At 38.2% G+C, this 20,127-nt stretch overlaps 1 protein-coding gene across 27 annotated transcripts in view; it reads left to right on the top strand.

Annotated features, from left to right (window-relative positions):
- LOC126365776 (nuclear receptor coactivator 2-like) overlaps window positions 1-20,127 on the top strand; it is a 293,984-nt gene that overhangs the window by 238,410 nt on the left and 35,447 nt on the right. For 16 of the 27 annotated variants that reach the window (XM_050008306.1, XM_050008318.1, XM_050008330.1 and 13 more), the window contains exons 12-14: window positions 3,107-3,303; window positions 4,552-4,692; window positions 4,917-5,099. In XM_050008306.1, coding sequence (XP_049864263.1) covers window positions 3,107-3,303; window positions 4,552-4,692; window positions 4,917-5,099 — 521 coding nt within the window. The remainder of the gene's footprint in view (window positions 1-3,106; window positions 3,304-4,551; window positions 4,693-4,916; window positions 5,100-20,127) is intronic. The other 11 variants (XM_050008308.1, XM_050008310.1, XM_050008319.1 and 8 more) reach the window with 1 other exon arrangement.

Raw genomic sequence — 20,127 nt, forward strand, 5'->3', positions numbered from 1 at the left:
GTGAAAAGTCGGGGTTTACTATTGTCATATGACATGAAGACCAAGGGTCCCAGTACTATTTTCATTTCAGTTACTTTTATTATTTATAATATTCTGCATTCTCACAACCAAAAAATCCTCAATCCAATCACACATTTTGATTGATAATTGTATGATCATCTATTGTTGGTAAGTGTTGATGTATTGAGTCAAATGTTTTTCAGAATTCAAGAAATATGAGGATTGGGCAAAAAATAATGAGAATTGTTTTAAAAACATTGTGCATTTGACAAAACATTTTCAGCACTTAACCATCTCTGCTGGACATAATACACCTGTTCCCACATTGTTTTCATTATTGATGAAACAGTTTTTACACTCGTTGTTTAGTGCCTCGAGTGATACATGTATGTATTTTTTCTCCCCATGTAATGGCCCAAAACTGCCCGACACTCAATGTTTTGTCTGTAGGGGCATTATTTTGGATCTTTTTTCCTCGCTGCTTCATGTAATTGCTTTGACAGTTGAAGATAGTAATGTTGGTTAAGTGCGATATCTTGGGAAACAAATTCATGGTATGTGATCACCTTAAGAAAAAAAAAGAAAAACTTTATCTCACCAGGCTTGCTTTCTTTGTTTGTGGTTATGAAGGAGTCTTTCATTGGCTGTATTGTTGCTTGGTTTCTGCACCATATCCATAACACCACGACTTGTCACTGGTGGTTTCTTTTGTGTCAAAACTTAGATCAGTTTCTGGCTGTTTTTTTAAAATTCCTGGCACATACACAAATGATTGGCTGTGTGCGCATGCTTATCAAATTTTTCTGCAACACCATTCATATTCAAATCTTCAGTCAACATTCATTGGCATGAACGCCAGGATATTCCAATAGTTCTATGAATTTGTCAGTTGTTCTACAATGATCAAAGGTGAATGCAACACTGATTTTTTCATAAGCAGGGATGAATGTAGAAAACAATCATGTGTCATTGTTACTATATTGGAGATCTAGCAGATTTCAGTTTTAAGGTCATTTTAACATCATGTGTATATACATGCTTTCTGGGTTTATTCAAATTGCTACTAAATGCACTGATGATCACTATACTACAGCTGAAATCTAGTTAGATGTGCAATAAAATGCAAATTGATAGATGACTGTTCGCTGTTTTCAACCCAGACGGTAATCATTTCCCAGTTGCTGAGCACACATCCACCATGATGGATTTTTTAATTTTTTTCAGTGATCTCATCTGTTTTGGAAGTCTAGGGATGTCCCAGTCACAATTTATCTTCAGCTGACATTTGACAATTTTCATAATAAGAAAACTGCTCGTAAACTGTTGCCGGGCTTGAAGCTTCCTCCCCATAAGCCTTTGAAGCATTGTGACAGTCTCTGTTGCTGAACTCCTAGTGGGGAACAGAACCGATGTGAGCATGTTGATATTTACTGTCTGCCATCAATCAATCACCAAACACATGAAACTGCACCTTGAAAAACAGTCGCACTGACATCATAATGTTTCCACACTAATGCCTCTAGGGCAACTTGTACAAACTTGTATCGAGTGAAGGCACCTAGCAGGAGAGTTTGCAGCTAATGTTCTACCAACAGCCCGAGAAAAATTCTCCTCACTTTTGGTTCACCCCTCATATTGTATCCACCTGATTGGTTTTACAAGACTGATGTTTTTAAAATCTTTGGTTGTCAATGAGAAGGTCATTCTGTTTGAGATACCTTGTTATGTATGAGTCCACACGTTATAAATTTCTATGACAAATTGATGTCAGTGAGAGAAGATGGTAGCTTTGTAGGTCTCTTCTTATACCATTCTTCTAGATAATTATGATATATACCATGCTTTGTTCCTACCATTGGCTGCAGGTTTTTGTTAGCGGAATCTATAGTATGTATCTGATAGAAAACTAATTGTCCTTGAATGTCCAAATTTTATTTGCATTTTATGAGAGATCTTTCAACAAAATTATGCTACAGTAATCGTTGAAGGTTTCACACATGTACCTTCTGGCAGCCAATTGCACTTCATTCAACATGTCTGTATCTACAGCCCTATGCTTTGTCTTACATCAACTGCGCATTAGTCTCTGTTTCTTTAGACTTGTTTCTTTGTAGTGACTGTGAGCTATGGACAATTATATCCCCCCTCCCGATTAATGTATTTGGTATATGTTTATGCAGTTTTCAGTCACCTATTATTCTAAACTAGATATATGCTCCTGCCCAGAGGTAAATGATTCTACAACAGACTGATCTCAGTGAGATGAGACGGTAGCTTTGTAGGTCCCTTCTGCTACCATTCTTGTAGATGATTATGCCACATACTACGCTTTGTTGCAATCACTGGGATATAACACTACTTCCCCTGTATTTAGTGCACTGAACAAGTAAATCTTTCTACTTGTTTCAGATGCTCTTTGTAATTTATTAATAATTGTTGGTACTGCTATCTCCTGTCAACTTATGCCAGTTTCCAGGTGAACTTTCTCAAAAAGGTCAGGTCTATTTGTTGCCACTAGATCTAATGGATTTCCATCATGAGTGGGCTTCCAAACTATTTGCTCAAAGGAGTTTTCAGAAAAAGCATGTAGTAATTTTTCATAGGATTTCTTGCCATTCCCTCCACTTTCAAAACTGTAAGTATCCCGATTAATTATCAGATTAAGTATCTTGTGATGGTAATATTATTAGGCAACATATGTATTAGTAGTTTAGGGTTTTTCCACAGTTTCCCATTCTGTCAGGGGGTGAAATTGTTGGTCGTCAAAAAGACTGCCATTCAGTGCAAATGAGGAAGAGATTGGTAGAGCAGGAGAATGAGGGCCAAATACTTGTCATTCTGTAAATTGCCCTGTGTTTTGATAAAATAAATCGGACAGAATGTACCTCACCCGAAGTAATGGAACTACAGGACACATAGCAAATTTTATTGTAGAAATTATTGTTCTGCAGTTAATTCCCCATATCCTATTATTGACTGACAGTAGAAACATTTGTATGAGATTTGTTCTGTGATTTGATGATCTGTGCAATATTGTTTGTAAGTCCTCTATAAATATTGTGGGCTGCGAAGCTATAATATGTTTCCTTTTTTCTCTTCTTTGCAGATTCATCTGCCATCATGAATATGTTGGATGCAATGGAATCATCACCTAATAATAGTGGGTACCAGCAAGGTCTGAATGAGAAAATGGCTATTCATGCCATTCAGAAATCTCTCATGTTATGCGAGTCAGCAGTGAAGAGTCCTTCTTCCCCGACTGTATCTCTGCCGGGGACACCTCCAACATATGCTGCCTCAACGGTAGGTTTTTCCTTGCTACTTTCGTGTATGTTACTAGTTGTTGGTTTTTATTTACAGTGAACAGGTTGTAAGAAGAGTGTGTTTATACTTTTCCTGTTTTTGTGTGATTGATTGTCTTCCAGAGAAATGTAAAACTTTCTAGGTTATTACTACAGTAACTCAAATAATGATTTTAATCAAGAAATAGAAGAGCTAAGGTATGGACGTACACTGTCATATACAATTAGCACTTTCCTCATGGCTGATAATTGACCCATTGTGTACTAGCTTTCTCTGATAACTAAGTTTACTGTAAAATGCAATTGTGAAATGTCAGGAAAACAATAAATTTAATTGCCAGCATTTGGTGACAAAGATATTGTAATGATGGAAACATATGCAAGATAATGTTTTCCTAGAACATTTAATACAATGTACAAACATGGCTTGTAACATTACCCATGATTATACAAGGTTGTTGAAACAAAACTGGTACACTTTTTAATAACCTGAGTAAAAATTAGATGTATGCTTGTAAAATATTCTAGAAAAGAAACACACATCAAATTGCAGAAAGCAATGATCACTTTTTTTGTCATTGTCAGATATAAATAAGGGAAACCAAAGACATAAATAGAACTCAGGTTACTGAAATTATATTCTGTGTGGAAAGTAAGTTATCGCTGCATCAAAAGTAACTATCATGAAAGAACTAAAGAGCATGCCTATGGCTAAATGATGACATGAAAACTTCTATCCCAAAAAGGAACAGCCTTGCATTTATTACTAAGAAACAGTTTCTTTGTTATATTAGTGTGTGACTGTTTTTAACCTTGATCTGTGTGTCCCCCTCGATAGCTGAGTGGTCAGCGCAGCAGAATGCCATGCAAAGGGGCCTGGGTATGATTCCCAGCTGGGTCGGAGATTTTCTCCGCTCTGGGACTGGGTTTTGTGTTGTCTTCATCATCATCATCATCATCATCATCATCTCATCCTCATCAATACGCAAGTTGTTGAAGTGGCTTAACTAAAAGGACTTGCACCATTCGACCAGTCTACCTGACGGGAGGCCCTAGACACACGACATTTCATTTCACCTTGATCTATACTCTTGCTCTATAACAGGTTTTGTATACATATTAAAAATGTTCACTTGGTGATAGTTGACTTAGAGTGGTACACAAATCTGCCAAGACACATAGTTGCTCAGTAATTTTACTTTGAAAGTTGTCAGTGGTCTGATGTGTAATGTGAACCACATTGTTCCAGATGTCAAATCAGACTCCTCAGCAGGGCAGCTTCCCACCTCCACCTGTGTATCAGAGGCCCAGATTTGGACTGCCAGCAGGTACTACTCCTGTGCCTGGGAGACCAGGTGCACCTCAGTATGGGATTGGAGTTCTAAATCAGGTAACTCTTATCAGTCTCCTGATACTTTCTGTTAGACTTTCATATATCACGTTATATTGCATTTGTACGTGTTTGGTATAAGTATGTGTGTGTGTGGTTTCATAGTTAACTTGTCGCTGTGATTATAATATGTGCTATCTATTGTCTGCCTTTTCTGCTGTCTCATTTATGATTTATCTTTGTTCTGTTTAAGATAAGATGATATGTGAACTGTTTTGTTGTAGCAGGCACTGATACAACAGAGAAAGATCCTCCAGCAGCAGCAGCAGAAGCAACGGTTGCTACAGCAACAGCAACAGCAGCAGCTTCTGATTCCCTCCAATGCCACTGCAGATCAGTTGCCCACTGGTCTGCAAAATATAGACAGCCTCCTTAATAACACTGTAGCACCTAATGTATCATTGCAGGTGAGGATTTAGATGATTAAAATCTTCCGAGCCACTATATTCTGTTTATGTGTGCTTGTAACATAGTGACCATGTCAGTCACTAATGACTTCATTCAGATAGTTTATATGCTTCAGTAGCATTAACCAAAAGGAGTTTCTTAACAGTGTTTTCATTATACTATTTGACCAGTCATGTTAAATTTAATCTCCACAGTCATTGTACTTTGCATGCATATTTTGACAGCATTTTGCAGAATACTGAAAAAGGCTTTTCCAGACATGTAACAAATTATTAGATGAAAGATGTTTGTGCAAAATAGCATTGTTGTTTTGCAGAATTATCTTCTCGGGCAGTTGAAATAAATTGAGTAATGTATTTATTTAGGAGAAACACAAGAAATTAAGTAAAGTAGATTAAATGCAGCTCTCACACAGGTCCCCTTCAGGATCATGGAATTCTTATTCACTTAGCAGTACATTTATTCGCTAATGCTTGTTATTGCTGATACTGGAAATAAATCTGAGCTGAGCTGTTGTTTCCACAATAATTACACAAAAATAACTGTTGATTAGAATTTACCCCTTGTTTATTTTCCAGAATTGAGTTATATACTCTGAAGCAAAGACATTCAACAAGACCCCTCTTAACATACAGCAAGAAATTGGGAGTACTTATCAACACAAAAGAAAATTAAAAACATGTGCCTCATTAGCCACTCCTGTAACAAATTATCTCATTATCTAGGTTTGAGGTTCAAACATTTCTGCTAGCATCATGTCAAAAATGAAGTGTTTTCTATCGAGCCACACGAGCAGTAATAGTGTATTGTAGTTAAGGTAGTAGTAATATTTTTTTTTTTTTTTTTTTTTTTTTAGTTTACTGTTTAATGCAGTGTGCAAATTGTTTCTATAATTTGCTTGTCTTATATTAATTTGTAAAGTTATTCTTTTCAATGGCTCTATGAAACACAATGAAGAATTGAGTGAAAGCATTGGCAATAAGTTATTAGCCAATCAACTGACGACATAATTTTAGTAGCATGTCATCACTGTTCTGACTAGAGTGCTGCAATGCCCAATGTTTGACCGGTCACGGCCCGCCTGTTGATGGGGGGGCCGAGCCACTTGTGTCCGGCCCCACACGACTCAGCTCAGTCACATACTCGCCCCATGCCTGTTGTCCGGATTCTGGACACGCGGATAACCGAGCATGACCGGTCACCACTGACGTCTCACCTCGCCTCGCCCTGGCTCGCTGCACTGTACTGTACTGTACAAACACAACGCCCCCCCCCCCCCCCTCTCTCTCTCTCTCTCTCTCACACACACACACACACACACACACACACACACACACACACACACACTGTATTTACCTTTGTCTCTCTCTCTCTTAATGCAAAAGTAACATTTCCAAGAACGAGTGCGTGACACAGCTAAATTCATAAAGCACCCGGCAAGTAAAATGATATTTCAATACAATCGCAGATAGAAGACATAGCAATTTTGTGTCTGGAAGTGATCACAGTCTTCTCACAAATGAAAGTCAAGGCTCGATTTTTAATCCTTTGTACCTCCTGTCAAAAAATACATATCTGCTAATACACATCAATTACACTAGTTAATTACAAATCTATTGTGTATCATAATGAAACAGTGCTTTTAACTGCAGTAATTACTCACCTGACAGTCAATGTCATTGATACTGGAAATTTGTTGCAGTTTGTGAAACCAAAGAAGAACTAACTGGATTGTCGCTTCTTTTTCGCTTTCTAATTCATCTGTGGCCTCTTTAAATAGTTTCCGAAAATGCGCAATTTTTCCTGCAAGCTCATTATCATATCCTTGCAACCTGTAAATGGAGTCCTTTTCCGTCAGAAAATCAGCAACTTCGTTATACTGAGGGTGTAAGGATTCCAGCATAGTGTACAAGATCTTCCAGCGTGTGCAGAACTCTTGTTTGAACGACGATTTCAAAGACGAGCAGAGGCCACTTTTCTTAATGTACCTTACAATGCATTTTGCAGTATTTATATTTGTGCGATGTTCGGGGCATGATTTAACAAGAAGTTATCTTCATCGAAAGTATGGCTAAGTGCTGTGTTTATACAATGAGCAGCACAAGGAATCCTTTCATGATTTTTCAAAGCCTTTACTACATTGGGGACCTGGTTGTAGATAAAAACAAAACTGTGCAACATGTGCGGTGAAATGTCGCAATCAGCCATCCTCTCTTCAATTTCTTTCATAATAATTACTCTAGTCTTCTTAACGCCAGGGAATTTTGTTGTAAAATAAACATTGTTCACTAGAGACCAACCTGTGTTAATGTAATGTGTTGTAAGTGTCAAATAGTGCAGCTGATTATGCAAATCAGTCCACATATCAAATGTCGCAGCACTTGCTTTATTAATAACTTCCACAACAACCAAAGCCATTATGCTGTTTCGCGTTGCATCAGCTTGTTCTCTGACATGTCTGCTTATAGTAGAGGGATGTGGCATGACATCTGCCACGTCAACTTCTACATAATGCGCACCTAGATGTATTAATTCTTGGTCTAGTTCTCTGAAACCTTCACCGGAAACAGCATTAAAAGGTCTTATATCTTTAGCACACATTGCAACACACTTTGCTGTAATACAATTATTTATTACTGCCGGTATCCCTGAATGAGCTGTACCTCTGTGAGGTTTCCTGCAACTGTGTTTCTTTAAATGAGTGGTTCCCGACTGTAAACACAATAATGTGGAGCTGTTTATGCACGATACGTACCCAATAGATGCACTGTTTTCGTCTACAGCCAACAGAAATGGACTCCATACTTGGCTTTTTAGGCCTTCCCGTTCCTTCAATGTGTAAACATTGATTTCAATCTTAGGTCTTACTGTACTGGCTTCCTCGCGTTGCATGATTACAGAGAGAGACACATCACATCTACATCTACAACTACATCTACATCTACATCACTACTCTGCAATTCACATTTAAGTGCTTGGCAGAGGGTTCATCAAACCACAATCATACTATCTCTCTACCATTCCACTCCCTAACAGCGCGAGGGATAAACGAACACCTAAACCTTTCTGTTTGAGCTCTGATTTCTCTTATTTTATTTTAATGGTCATTCTTACCTATGTAGGTTGGGCTCAACAAAATATTTTCGCATTCGGAAGAGAAATTTGGTGACTGAAATTTCGTAAAAAGATCTCGCCGCGACGAAAAATGTCTTTGCTGTAATGACTTCCATCCCAATTCGCGTATCATACCTGCCACACTCTCTCCCCTATTACGTGATAATACAAAACGAGCTGCCCTTTTTTGCACCCTTTCAATGTTCTCCGTCAATCCCACCTGGTAAGGATCCCACATTGCGCAGCAATATTCTAACAGAGAACGAACGAGTGTAGTGTAAGCTGTCTCTTTAGTGGACATGAGAAGCCCATACTGGCTGCAGTCTCACACGGATAATGACATGTGTAATGTGTTTGAAGTTATGTGCTACGTATTCGGTCACACCTTCTATGCTCGGTCACTAGAACTAGTGCGGGCAGCCTATCCAGTTAGGGTGTGCTCGCCCCATCTCGTATTCTGTGGTCACTTACTCTAGTTCTGACTGCAATAATATCAGATTTTCACCTGTTGTCTTGCTGTATTTACAGACAACCACTATTGCTCTGTAGCTTTTTTGCACGGTTGAAGGTGAAGTACACTGTGTAGTGGATTTCTTAGATTGTAGATGTACACAACTTTTCGAATGCGATTTTAGTCTCTTATCCCTCCGTGTAGACCCATTTTTGCTTTTATTTACAGTTTTGATTATCAGACTCATCCTTTCCACAAAGCGTCTTTGAATTCCTGGCCTCAGATTTTGTTGTTGACTGCTTGAGAGAGTGGAGGTTGCTTTCATAGATATCTGTTCTGAGTGATCTGAGTGTTAATGCCACAGTCTCTGGGGGTGAAGATAAATGGAAACTGTGGTGCCTTCTGTTTAGTTCTCAGGAAATTATTTTGAGGGTTTATTGCCCATTTGAGTTATCTGATTGAGCGAGAAACTGACTTCAGTCATACAACTTATGTAATGTAAACAATAATTACAGAATCATCTTGAGATTGAAGCTCTTCTGTCAATGTCTGCTTACAGATATATTTGTTTATGGAGACTGTCCACAGACACAGTTTTTATGTTTTTATTCCCCAGACACGTTTTGCTGAAGTTTCAGCATTGTGCCAAACACAAAGTCAAAATTGATTGGTTGAAACAGGAAATTAAATACCTACACACAAAGAAGCAAAAACTCAGTGCCAAACTATTCAAAATTCATGTGGAACTGGGCAATCGCATCAGAATCTCTGAAATATTAAATGACATCATGAATACAGTTAAACAAAACACAGAAATACTAATAAAAATAAAATGGGGATAAACAACCACAAATGCTAGATGGACTTTTGAAACAAAACAAAATTGTTATACATGAGAACAGAGGACAAACAAACCACACATGCTACAAATGCGTGGTCAACTTTACTGACACAGCTAACTAATCAAGAAACAACTCTGCTAGAAAATCGATCCAAATACATCATCAACACACACAAGACAGTAGATAGAGTGAAAGCCCTACTTTACATTTTTGTGCAGTCCAGACTTAAAACCCAAAATTGAGGAAAAATGCGGAATTGAAGAAAATGTTAACCCCCCCCCCCCCAAAATAGGAGCGAAAACATGTGTAATTGGCATATACGATTAAAAATCGTAATCCTTTCCAATATTTTGTGTAAAATCTGTCAAAGTGAATAAAATTAAATGTACAACACAACATTTATACAGTAATTTGTGGTAATGAATTTCATCAGTTATTAAAAAAATTGCAGATGAATAATAGCGAGTAAAAACTCATTAAAAAATTGAAATTGGTATCTGGGTACAAAGTAAATGAGTTATTTTCCAAGATGCTATGATCACAAATCATATGTTCAAAACCTGCATTTTTTAGAGATCATCCTTTATGCTTACCCAGAAAAAAAGTAAAATTGACAAACCTGTTGAATTAAACCAAAAACATCACAGAAGCTAAGTGGTTAAACCATAGGCATAAATGCACACATCTGACTAAGGGCAATGCATTTCTCACAAGCTGCATTTCGTATGCTCACGACTGTTAAGTGTTATTTTAGGCTTGATGAGATGAACAGAGACATGAAAAAATGAGGTGACTTTCCCAATTGATGTTACAAGTTTATTAGAAGTCATCTCAGTGGATTTTTGTACACTGTGTATAATGTAAATTTGAAAGAAAGCTCAGGTGCTACAGCTTCGCTTCATGTCCTCTATCACTGCTGCCAATCTTGACAATGTAAAGTGTGTGGTGCAAAGTATATATGTGATTTGTATATGCAGTTGTTGCAGCTGTATAGTGTCAGATGTGAACATGAAAGTATTTAAAATGTGCAAATGCAAAACCCTTGGCCTGTTTCCCTCTGACATCTCTGTCATAGCACATCATCTACATGAAAAGTATATTTTCAGTACTTCCAAAAATGTTTTCACTCCTACCTGAAGTCCCGTCATTAAAGAAACCCCCCCCCCCCCCCTGCACATCCAGTAGGTGAGCTCATTTTGTGTGTGTTAGTATAGTATAGTGTAGTGACTGTGCTGGCTACTGGTTGACTTAATCAGTCGCCAGCCAATAACAGTTCACTAACCAGATATGGGTCACATTTCCCACATTATATCTGAGTATATTCTTTGAGACTCAGTGTTTGAATTTAAAAGGTTGACAAATGACGTTTTTGCCATGATGCACCCTTGGTCTAGAGGTAGCGTCTTCGATAAGCAATCAGAAGTCATCTGTCCTGGGTTTGAAACCTGCCACTGCTTAAATTTTTGTTAATAATCAGCATTGGTGGCCAAAGACTTCCAGCTTAAGAAGTTACCCTCATTCTGCCAAATGCCTTGTCAAAGAGAGTGGAGGAGCAGACAGAGGTTCAGGGCACTCTCTTGTCCTTGGTTTGGGAAACTGCCCCTAAAGGCAGAAGAATCGGCAATAATCAATGGCATGAGGATGCAGGAGGCAATGGAAACCATTGCATTAAAGACACGTAATGTGTATCCACAGGACATGTGGCCTGTAATTGAAAAAGTGTCATGATCTCTCCATTGGCAAAAGATTCCGTAATAGTTTCCCATTTGTATCTCTAGGAGGGGACTGCCAAGGGGGAGGTGATCATGAGAAAAAGATTTAGTAATCAACGAAAGGATAACATTCTATGAGTTGCGGCATGGACTGTCAGGAACTTGAACATGACAGGGAAGTCAGAAAATCTGAAAACGGAACTGCAAAGGCTCATTCTAGATATAGTAGAGGTCAGTGAAGTGAAATGGAAAGAAGACAAGAATTTATGGTCAGATGAGTATAGGGTAATATTAACAGCAGCAGAAAATGGTATAATGGTAGTAGGATCCATTATGAATAGGAAGGTAGGATAGAGAGTGAATTACTGTGAACAGTTCAGTGATAGGGTTGTTCTGATCAGAATCATCAGCAAACGAACGCTGATGACAATAGTACAGCTATGCATGCCGATGTCACAAGCTGAAGCTGAAGATGGAGAAAGTATATTAGGATGGGATGAATATCTAATAGTCACGGTGGACTGGCATGCAGTTGTCAGGGAAGTAGTAGAAAAGGAGGTTACAGGAGAATATGGGCTTGGGACAAGGAATGAAACTGGAGAAAGATTAACTGAGTTCCATAATAAATTTCAGCTAGTAATAGCAAATTTTTGTTCAAGAATCACAAGAGGAGGAGGTGTGCTTGGAGAAGGGTGGGAGATAGGGGAAAGTTTCAGTTAGATTACATCATGGTCAGAGAAGATTTCTAAATCAGATACCGGATTGTAAGGCTTACCCAGGAGCAATTATAGACTCGGATCACAATTTAGTAGTGATGAAGAGTAGGTTGAAGTTTAAGAGATAAGCCAGGTTGAATCAATAAGCAAAGAAGTGGGTCTGGGATGTACTAAGGAATGATGAGACATGCTTGAAGTTCTCTAAGGCTATATATACAGCAATGAGAAATAGCCCAGTAGGCAATACAGTTGAAGAGTAATGAATATCTCTAAAAAGGGCAATCACTGAAGTTGGAAAGAAACACATCGTTACAAAGAAAGTAACTGGGTAACAGAAGAAATACTTCAGTTGATTGATGAAAGAAGAAAGTACAAAGGCGTTCAGGGAAATTGAGGCATACAGAAATACAAGTTGCTGAAAAATGAAATAAATAAGAAGTGCAGGGAAGCTAAGATGAAATAGCTGCATGGAAAATGTGAAAAAAATGAAAAGGAAATGATTGTTGGAAGGACTGGTTCGGCATATAGGAATTTCAAAAAGGCCTCTGGTGAAATTAAAAGGGTGGTAACATTAAGAGTGCAACTGTCCACTGCAGAGGAGAGAGCAGATAGGTGGAAAGGGTACATTGAAGGCCTATACGAGGAGGAAGATTTGCCTGATGTGATAGAAGAAGAAACAGGAGTGGATTTATAAGAGATGGGATCCAGTGTTAGAATAAGAATTTAAGAGAGCTTTGGAGGACTTAAGATCAAATGAGGCAGAAGGTTTAAGTAACATTCTGTCAGAATTTCTAAAATCATTGGGGCAAGTGGCCACAAAAAAAGTCGACTATTCATGTTGGTGGGTAGAACGTATGAGTCTAGTTAGTGACATACCATCAGACTTTCTGAAAAATATCATCCACACAATTCTGAAGACTACAAGAGCTGACAAGTATGAGAATTATTGCACAATCAGCTAAACAGCTGATGCATCCAAGGTGCTGACAAGAATAATATACAGACGAATGTAAAAGAAAATTGAGAATGTGTTAGACGACAATCAGTTTGGTTTTAGAAAAGGTAGAGGCACCAGATAGGCTGTTCTGACACTGCGGTTAATAATGGAAGCAATACTAAAGAAAAATCAAGACGTGTTCATAGGATTTGTCGACTGAAAAAAGTGTTCGACAATGTAAAATGGTGCAAGATGTTCGAAATATTGAGAAAAATGTGGGTGAGCTATAGGGAGAGACAGGTCATATACAATATGTACAAAAATAATAAGAATGGATGACCAAGAACAAAGTGCTTGGATCAAAATGGATGTAAGGCAAGGATGTAGTCTTTTGCTCCTACTGTTCAATTTGTACATAAAAGAAGCAACAACAGAAATAAAAGAAATGTTCAGGACCGGAATTAAAATTCAAGGTGAAAGGATATCAACGATAAGATTCACTGGTTTCATTGCTATCCTGAGTGAAAGTGAAGGAGAATTACATGATCTGCTGAATGGAACGAATAGTCTAATGAGTACAGAATATAGATTGACAGTAAAACAAAGAGAGACAGAAGTAATGAAAAGCAACAGAAATGAGATGGTGACTAAGTAGATGACGTTAAGGAATTCTACTACCTGGGTAGTACAATAACCAATGACACGCAGAGCAAGGACATCAAAAGCAGACTAGCATTGGCAAAAAGGGCATTGCTTTGCCAAGAGAAGTCTACTAGTATCTAACATAGACCTTAATTTGAGGAATAAATTTCTGAGATTGTGCATTTAGAGCACAGCATTGTGTGGTAGTGAAACATGGACTGTGGGGAATACCGGAACAGAAGAGAATCGAACCATTTGAGTTGTGGTGCTACAGATGAATGTTGAAAATTGGGTGGATTGATAAGGTAAGGAATGAGGAGCTTCTGCACAGAACCAGAGAGGAAAGGAATATGTGGGAAACACTGGTAAGGAGAAGGGACAAGAAGTCTACTAGTATCTAACATAGACCTTAATTTGAGGAATAAATTTCTGAGATTGTGCATTTAGAGCACAGCATTGTGTGGTAGTGAAACATGGACTGTGGGGAATACCGGAACAGAAGAGAATCGAACCATTTGAGTTGTGGTGCTACAGATGAATGTTGAAAATTGGGTGGATTGATAAGGTAAGGAATGAGGAGCTTCTGCACAGAACCAGAGAGGAAAGGAATATGTGGGAAACACTGGTAAGGAGAAGGGACAAGATGATAGGACATCTGTTAAGACACCAGGGAATAATTTTCATGGTACTAGGGGGAGCTGTAGAGGGTAAAAAACTGTAGAGGAACATAGAGATAGGATTATATCTAGCAAGTAATGGAGAACGTAGGTTGCAAGTGCTACTCTGAGATGAAGAAGTTGGCACAGGAGATGAATTCATGGTGGGCCACATCAAAGCAGTCTGAAGACTTATGACAAAAAGAAAAAGAAAAAAATATATATTTCTGAACACAGCACATCAGAAATACATGAAAATATGAGACTGAGTTGCATGCGGCACAAGAAAATGTGGTGGCTGGGCCCCTTCATCACCTATTGGCTCGGTCCGGATCACTTCGTGTCTGTTGACTTGTTGCTCCATTACTGCTGCATACTACTAGTAGTAATATCATAGTTGCACAGTGAAGCTAAATGTTGCAAGTTATGTTGGCAACATTGATTGTGGCTTACGTTTGCATTTTCTTTGTCATGTCTCCCCTCTCCACAACGGCCGACAATATTCCCTTAACTTTGTCACTGTGTGTGGTGTGAACCATCTTTCTTTTGTGCCACTTATAACTTGTTCAGTCATATCAAATGTCAGTTAGAAGAAAACAGGACAAATTCAAGCCAGATGTCGAGTAAGAACTTAGAATTTCAGTAAACCTTACTAGGAAGAAATGTAAAATCAGTGAATTTTTAGCATTGATCTTATAAGTTTTTCACACGGGCTATGAATTTATGGTGTAGAATCACAAAAAAAGTAAAATTGGAGAACATAAAATCAAAGTTCCACTGTAATCTTATCACAGAAAGTGAGTGAATAATAAAACAACAAGAATGAAACAATAAATAAACTTCATTGCATGTCTGACAAGTGAATTAGTTTGCAGAAGAAATGAGGCACATAGTAAAGTAAAACAAAAGGCATTAAATTGGCAGGACCAAAAACTGAAGAGGAAGAAACTTCCAGGAAAATAATTTTCTTCTTCTTCTTAGCATGCCTGTCTGCTTCAGACTCAGGCAATCATCATGGCTATCCTGTCTTTATCAGTTGGGAGTGCGAAACAGTTCTTCAGAGATAATATTAAACCAAGATCTAAGATTGTTTAGTCAGGAAATTCTTCTTTGTCCCATAGGTCTCTTTCCCCTGATTTTTCCTTTCAGGATAAATTGAAGCAGCTCATATCTTTTTTGATTCCTCATGACGTGACCAAGGTATTGTAGTTTGTGATGCTTTATGATGTTGATCAGCTCTGGGCTTTTGTTAACTCGACGTAGAATCTCAATGTTTGTCAGTTTTTGTGTCCTCGATATTCTCAACATTGTTCTGTATAGCCAGAGTTCAAAGGCTTGGAGTCTTCCAGTGGTTGCCTTTGTGAGGGTCCTTGATTCCATACCACACAAGATAACAGAGAACACATAGCACCTAAGGAGCCACATTTTTGTATTCATGGTAAGATTGTGACTTTTGAAGGCTGAGCTGATTGAGTTGAAAACACTCCTCGCCTTTCTGATGCTACACTTTATCTCTTGCAAGTTATCCCACGCTTTGTTAATGATGGTGCCCAGATATGGGTTCTGTGAAACTCGCTCTATGCTTGTGCCATTGGTTTACAGATTCACACCTCTAATGTTGTTCCTCCTAATGATCATAAATTTTGCTTTGTTTGTGTTGATGTCCAAGTTGTATTTCTTGCTTGTCTCAGAAATTTTGTTTACCAGCTTCTGCAGCCTTTCCATTGTATCCGCAAACATTACGGTGTCATGTGCATAATGAAATTTGTTGAGTTTAACACCATTCACTGAGATTCCTTCCTCCATGTCAAGTAAGGCTTCTTTGAATACGCATTCTGAATACAGGTTAAGGAGTATCTGTGATATTATACAGCCCTACCTGATTCCATGTCGTATTCTCACTTGTTATTAGTCTTGATCTATTCTCATGACTGCAGATTGGTTCTAGTATAAATTGGCTATTATTCTCTGATCTTTCCCATCAATTCCTGTTTAAGGAAACAGGAATTTCTATCTTTTGTTCATGCTTCACACGATCAAATGCCTTCTGATAATCAATGAGGCAAGCAAAAACATCACTATTGATGTCCCTATGTCTTTGGAACGTTACTTGTATACTAGATAGTGCTTCTCTTGTGCCAACTGCATGTAGACATGCCAACTGTACATCCTGCTTGTGGATCTCTTTAAGAAACAGCTTTAGCAGTTGTCTCATTAAACTGATGGTATGGTATTCCCCACATATTTTGCATTCGGTTTCTTAGGTAGCTGAACTTTGATGTAAACCATTTTGGAGGGATTTTGCTCGATGAGTAAATGTGGTTGAATATTTCTGTGATTAATTTTCCTTTTTCTTTATTGAGTAGTTTGAGGAATTCTGCTTGCCAGCTGCTTTTCCTTCCTTCATTTGATGTATGGCCGCTTCCACTTCACTTACTAGGATATCTGGTCCCTCTGTGTCTAATACCTCTGGTTCTTGCCTCCTCTGGTCATCATTGAATAACTGTTCTAGATATTTCTCCAACGCTCTTTTTTTCTTCCTTATTAATTATGAGGTTGCCACTGTCGTCTACTAGCCTCCTACTGTTTGATTTGCAATATTTTCCTGTTGCGTCTCTGACCTTCTGATGCATGTTAAAGTCATCATACCTACTCTGATAAAACTCAATTTCTGCACATAATTCAGTATTTTCCTTCTCTTTGGGTTCCCTGATTTTATTTCTGGTTGTATTCTGTATCACTTTGTATTACACCAAATTACCTTTTTTCTTCCTCCGGTCTTCTAAGAGGTCTAGAATTTCACTTGTCATCCAAGTTTTCTTCTTTCTAAGGTCCGGTCTCAAATACCCTTCTTTGACTCCTTGTAATGCTTCTTGTAAGTGTGTGTGTTTTTCATTGGTGTTATCTCCATTGTCTCTCCATTTGTTGTTTAGGGCTGTCTAGACTGTCTGCTGTAAGGTAGCATCTTTCAGCTTTCTCAGGTCATATTTTCATGAGATTTTGGAGACAACATACTTCATTTTTGTTTTAAATTTTCCTATGAGTGGGATATGGTCTGATTGTATGTCTGCTCCCGGATACATTCTGACATCTATACAACTATTTCTGTATCTCTTGTTCACTAGTATGAAATCAATCTGGTTCCTTACAATTTGCCCTGGTTTGTCCAAGGGTGATTTCCATGTGTATAACTTGTGTGGTGGAAGTTTAAACCATGTAAACCAGGAAAATAATGAACAGACTTAAAAACAGGGCTCTTTCATGTGATCAGCCAAGGGCAACACCATGATAGTGTTAAAACAAGAGAAATACAAAAACCTTAAAATTTCTAGAAGACAGCAGTGTAGCAAAGTTAACTGGAGACCCAGCACAAAGATACGAGAAAAGTACACAGATAATTCTAAAAAAATATCTCTCACAATTTCACAAAACAGAAAATGAAATGGCTAAAACAAAGGAACCCCAGTCATCTACACTGAACAGTGTTTTGAAACTCCACAAGGAAGACATTCTGATGTATCCAGCGGTAAATTTCAGAAGTGCACCCACATATCACTTAGCCACACAAACAACAGAAGCATACACAACACTGAAGAGCTGATACAAAAACTCAAAGACATCAGCATTCTCATAACAGCTAAACTCACATCATTTGATATCACATCTATTTTCATGAATATCCCCACCACTTACCATCAACATCATCAAACCACAATTAGAACAACAGAATGTCATTTCCAAACCCCACATAAAAGAAATAGCTAGCATTCTAAAACTAATCACAGAGCAAAACTATTTCTTGCTTGACAACCAGTTTTACTCATAAAAGTCTTGCAGTAGATAATGATCAACTGCAATGAGATGCAAGACCAGTCTGCGGACCTGGGGATTCTCTGTGGACTCAGTTATTTGTCAGTGTGGTGTTGAGCAGAATAATGGCCATTTCCTTCAGTGTTCCTCCTCACCAGCCACCTGCAACTTATGAGAGCTTTTGATCTTCTTTTGTGTAAAATTGTGTCCACACACACACACACACACACACACACACACACACACACACACACACACACACGAACAAGGAACACCCATAATAACGTGCAGATGGTACATTCTAATCTACAACAACAAATCACCCCATAGAACCGGTAACATATTCATAAAACAATAGCCAAAAATAGCCTACAGGACATACAATTCAAAGCAGAGAAAACTGAGGGCAACCAACACAAGCACAGACAAACTGAACAGAGCACAGACAAACACAACACATGTGAAACTTTCTGACAACACATCTGGTATATACTAACGTTGCTCAATTGCTAATCAATTTATATAGGACAGAAAGCAGAAAAAGTTAACAGTATGCCTTGTCTGAATTTATTAATTGTCTGTGTTTTGATAATACAAGGAAAAATAAAGGAAAAGAAAAGTTTTACATTGACTTGCAGCACTTTTTCTTTTCTACTTTTTTCACTAAGTGTGTCATCCATGGTCTCACTATTTTTAATCATAATCATTATCCTAATAGCACAGTTTTGAAATTTATATCTTCTTTGTCACAAATATTTGACTGATTATTCCAAATGTGTTGCAATATCTGAGGATGTGATTACCTTAGGATCAGTGAACACAGATGTTTTTATCTAAATACATATTGAATTTCGCTTCTATACTGACATGGCAATGTTACAAGGATCTTGTTAGTTGTGTAGAATCAGTGTTTGATACATCCTCTTTTGCTCCCATCATATGTTATGGTGAGCATTGACAACACTGCAGCACGAAACACCATTCTCCCCTATGTAGACTTTTACTGTCTCGTGCAGAAGTTAATTATATTAATGAGTATCTGTCCAGTTTTAAAATCAGTGCAATTCCAGCTACAAAAGGACCCCAGCAGACTGCAGTTTAAATGTGTTAGATGTTCCTGGAAAGTCAAAGTACACACTATAGAGTCCACGGTTGGCAACATGCCGTAATTTGCTGCCTGTTCACTACTCCCTTTCCTCCACTTACCTAGTCCTCAAAGAAACTGTTGTCACTGCTCCCCCTCCAGCCCTTCCGTATTTCTGTGCTTGAGCAACAGGGAAATACGGACTGCAATATATTCTAGTCATATATATATATATATATATATATATATATATATATATATATATATATTAAAAACAAAGATTCCAAGACTTACCAAGCGGGAAAGCGCCAGCAGACAGGCACTTGAACAAAACACACAAACACACACACAGAATTACGAGCTTTCGCAACTGGCAGTTGCTTCGTCAGGAAAGAGGGAAGGAGAGGGAAAAATGAAAGGATGTGGGTTTTAAGGGAGAGGGTAAGGAGTCATTCCAATCCCGGGAGCGGAAAGACTTCCCTTAGGGGAAAAAAAGGACAGGTGTACACTCGCACACACACACACACACACACACACACACACACACACACACACACACACACACATATCCATCCGCACATACACAGACACAAGCAGATATATATATATATATATATATATATATATATATATATATATATATGACGATGTAAATAAAACAGAAAGAAACTTCCACATGGGAAAAATATATTAAAAATAAAGATTCCAAGACTTACCAAGCGGGAAAGCGCCGGCAGACAGGCACATGAACAAAACACACAAACACACACACAGAATTACTAGCTTTCGCAACCGATGGTTGCTTCTTCAGGAAGGAGAGGGAAAGACGAAAGGATGTGGGTTTTAAGGGAGAGGGTAAGGAGTCATTCCAATCCCGGGAGCGGAAAGACTTCCCTTAGGGGAAAAAAAGGACAGGTGTACACTCGCACACACACACACACACATATCCATCCGCACATACACAGACACAAGCAGACATATTTAAAGGCTTTGCCTTTAAATATGTCTGCTTGTGTCTGTGTATGTGCGGATGGATATGTGTGTGTGTGTGTGTGCGAGTGTA

The sequence above is a fragment of the Schistocerca gregaria genome, chromosome 4, assembly GCF_023897955.1.
Source record: "Schistocerca gregaria isolate iqSchGreg1 chromosome 4, iqSchGreg1.2, whole genome shotgun sequence".
Taxonomy (NCBI): Eukaryota; Metazoa; Arthropoda; class Insecta; order Orthoptera; family Acrididae; genus Schistocerca; species Schistocerca gregaria.